Below are 8323 nucleotides of genomic sequence, written 5' to 3' on the forward strand. Positions count from 1 at the left end.
CCTTTAATAGGAAGACATTTTCTGTATATTTTTACAGGTGCTTTACCAGCATTTAGAATTTTTCACTTCATTTTAATGTTGACGTAAAATCAATGAACTGCCAGTACCTTTTCTGTTATTTCACAGATTAATTTTTTTATAGTGTAAATAAATAAATTCATTGTAAAAAGAAAAAAAAAAAATCTGTAGCACAAAGGTGGTTTAATCCAAATACAGGAATCTGACATGACAGAACAATTGCAAATACACATTTTAACAAATCCAATAATACAAAAATATTACTTTTGACTTTTGAACAGTAAACACTGATTCTCTAAATCCATGTTGTCAATTTAAACAGAACACAAACCCAGATGGGATATGACAACAAACATTAACTTAATCCTCAAACAAATAACCAAGAAGTGAAAAAACACTGAATTCGGTTGTTTAATTTAAATAAAGCTGTTGGGCTAAACTGCATTTCACAAAAAACTTTTGTAGCTGGTACTGCAACTGTCTCTCCTTTTACCTCTCCATAAACCAAATATCAAACCATAAAGACGGAAGCATTCAAAAAAATACAAGACAATGAGCAGCAGAGAAAAGCTGCTGGTGTTACACTCATAAAAATAATAATTTTTCTAAAAGTTCAAGGAAATCAGGGACAGCGTTACATTTAACGGCCACATTAGACACAAAAGTAAAGTTTGTATTGCACAAGACTTTTGCACAAGATGTCTTTGCCGTTTTTGCAGCATTACAGAATGATTGTTATCCAGCAATTTTTTTTTCTACTAGCTGTCTCTGAAAAGTGATTAAGGCAGATGAAGTGTCAGAATCACAAATAATAATAAATAAATAAAAACTGTTTTTGCTGACTTTTTAGAGCCCTCTCAGTACAATATTGTCTTAATATTTATAAGACCTTACTGTTGCTGTAAGAATCAGCAGCCATTATGGTTCATGTAGTATAAAGGCACTGGGAAAACTACATTAGTCTAGCTCATAGCATAGTATTTTATTTGAGCAAAGGCAAGCTATTTCTTTGGCCCCTAGCAGTCCTGGACTACACTTACACATTAAGGCACAATCATAATATACAGTGGTGCACGATCTCTAGCCTATCGCCATCATACTGGAGAAATCAGAACGCTGGTGTATGCAGTCCTCTGGAGTGATTGCAGCTCTGTCCTCTCTGGCGTGAGCGTTGAGTGTTGAGCGCATACACGTGTCTCTGGCTCCGCTCAGCCTGGTGTTTTGGGCAAGGAGGCAGAACTTGTGCCCGTTGCCCTCCGCAGGAGGAGGATGCTGGGCGTAGCTGTGCACTGTGTACATCAGGCACTTCACGGGCTTTTATAAAGCAGTCTCGAAAATAATCAAGCTGCCATCTCCTGTGGTGGCGAAGCCGTTGAGCTGGTGGACTGGACTGCGGTTCATGTACGCCTGTGAAAGAAAAGAAAGAGAGAACACGGTTAGCGTGATGTACAGTAATGGTCAAAAATGTGGAATAATTCAGATTTTTAAAATATTTTTTTAAAGTCTCAAGGGTGCATTTACTTGATTTTAAAATATAATAAAAACTAATATTGTGAAATATTCAGAATTCAAAAATAAAATAAGTTTTCTCTTTTAATATATTTTAAAATGTAATTTATTCTTGTGATGTAAAGCTGAATTTTCAGCATCATTACTCCAGTCTTCAGTGTCACATGATCCTTAAGAAATCATTCTAATATGTTGATTTGCCCAATTATTAATGTTTTTTTTATTGTTTTTAATTTCTTATTATAATTTTTTATATATATAAATTTTATAATTTATGTTGAAAGCAGTTTTTGCCGCTTAATGTTTTTGTGAAAATGATGATTTTTTTTTTTTCAGGATTCTTTGATGAATAGAACGTTTTTTTCCAACGATATAATTTGTCTGTCACTTTTGATCAATTAAATGCAAATAAAAGTATTATTTTTTTCTTTTTAGTCTTTTAATGGTAGTGTATCACGGTGTCCACATAAATATTAAGCAACAAAACTCTTTAATTTTTACTTTTCAACATCAATACTAAACATCGATTTAAAATCCATAATAATAAGAAATGTTTCTTGAGCAGCGAATCAGCATATTAGAATGATTTCTGAAGGATCATGTGACACTGAGGACTGCAGTAATGATGCTGAAAATTCAGCTTTGCATCACAAGAAAAAATTACATTTTTAAAATATTTAAACTGTAATAATATTTCACAATGTAACTGTTCTTACTGCATTTTTGATCAAATAAATGCAGCCTTGGTGAGCATAAGAGACTTCTCTCAAGGACATAAAAAATCCTAATCATTCCAAACTTTTTGACCAGTAGTGTATGTGACCCTTTAATGAGACCTGGAAATGGATGAAAGGCGTCACTCTGTTCCCAAACCTTCCCCGACAATGCTTTTCTAAACACAGGGGACGGAACACAGCAGGCTGAATGGAAGTAAAAATCCCCTCTTATTTAATATCATTCTTATGCAGTAATCAAAACCTCTCATTGTATTTAAAAGCACCCATGGCTAACAATGAGCGTAAAGACAAAAAGAAGAAAAAGCACCTGGTGTTGGCCCCTCCCCCCATCCCACCCCCCGCAGACACACAGAGAAAAGTCCCAACAACACAAAGCATGGCCGACAAACAGTTGGCCACACTATCAGATATACTCTCAATTGAGCCGGCATTCAGAGCGCACAATGGCGGAGTGGTCTAATATCAGGTAGATGTGTGCTTGAAAGCCCTGGCGGTCAGCTCCAGAGGGGCCGGTGCGGAGAATGAGCTCACCGGCTGAAGGAGGTGGAGAGGAACCCGATCCGAAGCGAGAACAACATGCCGCTGAGGAGGGGGAATCTAATACTGACTGACAGCACAAAGGCCTGGGCTCTTTCTCTGGGTTTCTGGCACAGGTACATGTGGGCACATATTTGGCAATCTGACAGGGCGGTATAATCGATATTAACCCGCTCTCCTGTGCTCTGCTCACCTGTTTGGCGGTCCGCAGCAGCGAGGCCGCTTCCGCCTTTCCCGTCTGCTGCACCATCTTGTAGAAGATCCCGTTCTGGTTCTGTAGGAGAACATGGGGGGCGTCGTACTCGTGGATTCGACCTTCATCCAGAACCTGCGAGAAAAACAGACATCTGTTTGTGATGCCTCCCATTTAGGACCATTTTGAACTTGTTCCATAAAATAAACACTAGAACCAAACAGATTTTGGTGAGATTTGGTGCTGCTAACTGCAGCAAATTCATGAATGAATGACTCACATGAACTGGTTCTTTTTAATGAATCAAACAAAAATACTCAGTCAGTCATACTCTTGAGTTAAAGCTTTGAATTAGTTTAATGACTCACTCGCTGACTGCTACTGTGATGTGCATTTAGGTTCGTAAAACTAGTGTAGTTTCTGATCATGTAATATAAAGCATATACAAAAAGGACCATAAAAGTACTTTGTGGTAATTAATGCTAAATTTATTGTGCCGTTTTGTTTTGTCCTTTTTTGAGCTTGATGGCTCCTGGTATATACAGTAGGTCCCAATATATAGTTTTGTTGTATGGTAAAAAGCAGCATGAAAACTCATACTTCAAAACTATATGTTTTGAATTTCACTGAAGAACCATGCAGGTTTGGAATGATAAAAGATTGAGAAATCATGTAAATTATGACAGAATTGTTTTTTTTAACTAGGGCCTTTAACCCTCATAATGCATTCAAAACCTGTATATGATTTCATAACTTAATATTTTTCAGTTAAAACCATATTGTATCTGATTATTAACTTCTCAATCAATGAATGCACACAAAAAAAAAAATCAGTTTTGAATGTTTTTTTTTACCATATTATTACCATGTTATTGCTACATTTACACCTTTTAAATTTTTAATAAAAAGAAATTGAGAAATTCTTTGAAACTTAAAATTTTACAAGAATTACAAAAAAAAAAAAAAACACTGAGAAATGTTATTTGAAAATATTATTTGAAATATATTAATCTCAGAATTACCAGTATAAACACCATTGAAATCTATGGATTTTATTAAATTCCACTGAACACACAGTCCAAATTTATATAACCAGCTAATTCACTTTCTAAAAAAAAAAAACCCTCAGCATTACTCCAGAACGTTTACAAATATCAAGCGTAGCGTTAGTTCTGGCAGGTCACGTTAGTCAAGCTCGCATCAGCTGACTTTCAGCTGATCCCCATCTACCTACGGGAATACAACACCTATCTAAGCATTCATATATAAGGTCCCTCAGTATTATCAGCAGTTTTTGCATTGCTCAATAGCTAATTACCCTCCTCCATCCCCAGCTCCGCCTCTGTCAGTCGGGATTCAGCCTTCTGATTCTCCTTTGAATCAGACTAATTCTAAAATGTGTACATAAAATTACTGAACTTTAACAATATCTGCAATACATTTATGTTGGTTCTGTTCTGTTTACCCTGGGGGGGTTATTGCTGCTCTCCCTGCTCTCACCCATGCTAGGCAGCATGGATGCGCAGGGAGTTCTTGCCCAGAAGAGAACCATACCACCAATTCAAACTGTATGCTAATTGTCAATCATCTTTGACGATAGTTGTCCTGACAGAAATAATCATTCTATTTGGAATCATTTTCAATCAGTTCAATCAGTTCATCAACAGGTGTGAATATTCATGAAATATGGGAAAGAGGCTAATCATATTTTTCTAAAGCATTTTTGAGACGAATCTAAATCGTAAAGCCTCAGCTGATGTTTGGGTTAAAATGGACCTGAAAATAACTTTTTTTTTTTTAATGGTTATGAAATTATGTAAATTAAATGTGTTTAGATAGCCTTGGCTCCTTTGCAAAGACTCTTCCAGGTTTACACATCTCTTCCAGGTCTAAATGGACCTGAATGCATTATGATAAAGAGCTCCATCTCTGCACTCACCAGGATGCGGTCGCTGTCTATGATGGTGTTGAGTCTGTGTGCGATGGTGAGGACGGTGCACTCCTTAAACTTGTCACGGATGGTTTTCTGGATCAGCTCGTCCGTCCTGTAGAACACATACATTTCTGTTCTCTTATATAGGTCCTTCAACAACCTCAGAGCCAAGTCAAAGGTAGCTAGGTAAAAGACTCACCGAGGGTCCACATTTGCAGTGGCCTCATCAATAATGAGAATCCGGTTCTTCCTCAGAATGGCCCGAGCTAGACAGACGAGCTGCCGCTGACCCATGCTGAAGTTTGATCCGGACTCGGCCAGTTCGGTCTCCAGTTTATTAGGCAACTCCTCCACAGCAGCCTTCAGCTGGACCTTTGAGCAAAAAAAGCACAGATTCACTCCAAGAGCTGGACTTTGAGATTGCTTAATAATGTATTACATCTATAATCATCACATAAATCTACTGAGGGAACTTCACTTTAGAAAATGGACTTATGAACCCGTTTGACCCAGATCTATACGATCCGTCACATGTGGATAGTGTTAAATAAATGTTTTGTGATCAGATTACACAAATGTAACATATGTGATGAGATTAAAATGTGGAGAAACAAATTCAGAAGCAACACAGCGCCCACATTTTTAAAACTTTAAAACATGTAGAAACACTCTGACGTGGTGGACGATGTACAGTATTGATTAACAGGTTGTTTGTTGCCGTTACAAGGAGTGTGTGCGTGTTCACCTCTTCCAGAGCATTCCATAAGTCACGGTCTGAGTGCTGGCTGAAGGGGTCCAGGTTCTTCCTCATGGTTCCTGTGAACAGCACGGGGTCCTGCGGGATGATCGACATCTTCTGGCGGAGGTCATGCAGGCCGATCTCGGAGGTCAAGACTCTGTCCACAATGATTTTACCCTCTGGCTCCATCAGTCGGAACAGTGCTGAAATCAGGGAGCTTTTTCCTGCACCGGTCCGCCCAACGATTCCAACCTGATCAATTCAGAGCAGAAAACATTACTGCACGCGTCCTGACAGACTCACATTATGTTCTGGAGCGGCGGCACCGGACTCACCTTCTCTCTGGGTCTGAACATGGCCGAGATGTTCTTGAGGACGACAGGTCCATCAGAACTGTAGGAGAAGTTGACCCTGTCAAAGGTTATCAGACCCCGGTTTGGCCAATCGGGAGGGGGGCGTTTTGGGGTTTCCCAAGGTGCTTCACTTTCTAGCTCTGTGTATTCGACGACTCTCTCCACTGATGTCATCTAGAAGGACACATTATTCACGAAAGCAAATCAATTTATGAGGGGGTGACAGGTTTACCTTGTCGGGTAGATTTAAAATATGAATCAATTTAGCTCTGTTTCTACATAGGAAGCTGCCTTTGAAGGCAGAAAGCTTTACCATGTGCATCAACCTACAAGGAACTTCACAGCTCACAGAGCTGAGATGCTCTATATAGGCAGCAACTTGCACACACATCACAGAAATAGTGCTTCCGATTGATTAGTATGTTGTTAAGCAAACAATTCAATACTCCCAATAAGCACAGTACTTTCAGTTCTTTGAAGTACTAAATAAAACAAGCATATGTGACCCTGGACCACAAAACCAGTCTTAAGTGTCATTAAAAAATTTTTTAGATTTATACACCATCTGAAAGCTGAATAAATAAGCTTTCCATTGATGTATGGTTTGTTATGATAGGACAATATTTGGTCGAGATACAACTATTTGAAAATCTGGAATCTGAGGGTGCAAAAAATCTAAATATTGAGAAAATCACCTTTAAAGTTATCCAATTGAAGTCCTTAGCAATGCATATTACTAATCAAAAATTAAGTTTTGATATATTTACGGTAGGAAATTTACTAAATATTTTCATGGAACATGATCTTTACTTAATATCCTAATGATTTTTGGCATAAAAGAAAAATCTATAATTTTGACCCATACAATGTATTTTTGGCTATTGTTACAAATATACCCCAGCGACTTGAGACTGGTCCAGGGTCACATATATATTAGTCTGTTCAATTCAGGTTCATAATTCAGAGTTTCTAAGTCCTAAATAATTACGCGGAGGACATTTATGATGCTAAATGTTGTAGGTACCCGTCTACACTTTGAACAAATCTATAAGCATCAAGTAAAATAAGCACCAGAACAGTAGGCAAGGAGGAGGTACACTACCGTTCAAAAGACTTAGGTCAATAAGATTTTTAGAAATTAACCTTTTTTTCAGCATGGATATAGTACATTGATCAAAAGTGTGAAGACTTTTACACTGCTATTTCTATTTCAAAGAAATATTTTTTACACAAAAATATTAAGCAGCACAACAGTTTTCAACATTGATAAGAAATATGTCTTGAACAGCGAATCAGCATATTAGAATGATTTCTGAAGGATCATGTGACACTGAAGACTGGAGTAATGATGCTGAAAATTCAGCTTTACATCACAAGAATAAATTACATTTTAAAATATATATTACGATAGAAAAAGTTATTTTAAACTGTAACAATTTCACAATTTAACAGTTTTATTGTATTTTTTATTAAATAAATGCAGCCTTGGTGAGCATAAGCAAAATTTTACAGGCCCTAAATGTTTGACTGGTAGTGGAAATTTCAGTAAATTCAGATATTAAGTTCTTACCATGTTCTCCACCTCAGCACTCTGTCTAACGCCCCACTGGAACATTCCCATTAAGGTGACTGCATAAGACAAAGCCAATCCCACATCTCCCGCCTTCATACCTGTGAGAACCAGACACAATCCTTTCACAAACTGGTCTCAAAAAAAGACATTTATCTGGCATGAATATATGGATGTGAAACAAAGTTAATCTAAAACCCTGGTAAAGATGTTCCCACTGACAGTGAAAAATAAAAATACATAAACCATTGTTTCAAATCAAATTTGGAAAACAATAAAAGAATATTAATTCCTGAGACATGGAACGTCCCACATCACACCTGAAATATTTTCACTTTCAAAGGAAACAGATGCTTACCAGACCATCCTTAACCCAAATGTGTCATGTCATTTGATTTTCTCTTTTTAAATTTGATCAAAATTATGACATTGTCACTTCATTCTTCATATAGAATAAATTAAATTACACTTAAGAAAAACAAAACAATGTATAACATAACCACTTAAAAGTTTGTGGGAAAAAATTTGCTTTTATCGGTCGATACCGATTATTGGCCGATACATTTGTGCATCTCTAGTATATATATATATATATATATATATTAGGGTTGTGACAGTGAGGAAATTTTCCCACCGGTTAATCGACGTGTGACAACACCGGTAATACCAGTATCACCGTGGGGGCGGGGCGTTCCCTCTTTTCCTTCGCTTTTAAATAGCTTGTAAAAGCAAGC

The 8323-nt window shown here is 37.2% G+C and overlaps 1 protein-coding gene across 1 annotated transcript in view; it reads right to left on the minus strand.

Annotated features, from left to right (window-relative positions):
• Positions 1-510: 510 nt before the first annotated feature.
• Positions 511-8323, minus strand: part of abcc4 (ATP binding cassette subfamily C member 4 (PEL blood group)) — a 35369-nt gene continuing 27556 nt past the window's right edge. The window contains exons 23-29 of the mRNA XM_016518502.1: positions 7590-7690; positions 6002-6193; positions 5673-5918; positions 5127-5299; positions 4934-5039; positions 2995-3129; positions 511-1425 (exon numbers count right to left, since the gene is read on the minus strand). Coding sequence (XP_016373988.1) covers positions 1336-1425; positions 2995-3129; positions 4934-5039; positions 5127-5299; positions 5673-5918; positions 6002-6193; positions 7590-7690 — 1043 coding nt within the window. The 3' untranslated portion in view covers positions 511-1335. The remainder of the gene's footprint in view (positions 1426-2994; positions 3130-4933; positions 5040-5126; positions 5300-5672; positions 5919-6001; positions 6194-7589; positions 7691-8323) is intronic.

The sequence above is a fragment of the Sinocyclocheilus rhinocerous genome, unplaced genomic scaffold (genome assembly GCF_001515625.1).
Source record: "Sinocyclocheilus rhinocerous isolate Xijiao unplaced genomic scaffold, SAMN03320098_v1.1 scaffold1982, whole genome shotgun sequence".
Classification (NCBI taxonomy): Eukaryota; Metazoa; Chordata; class Actinopteri; order Cypriniformes; family Cyprinidae; genus Sinocyclocheilus; species Sinocyclocheilus rhinocerous.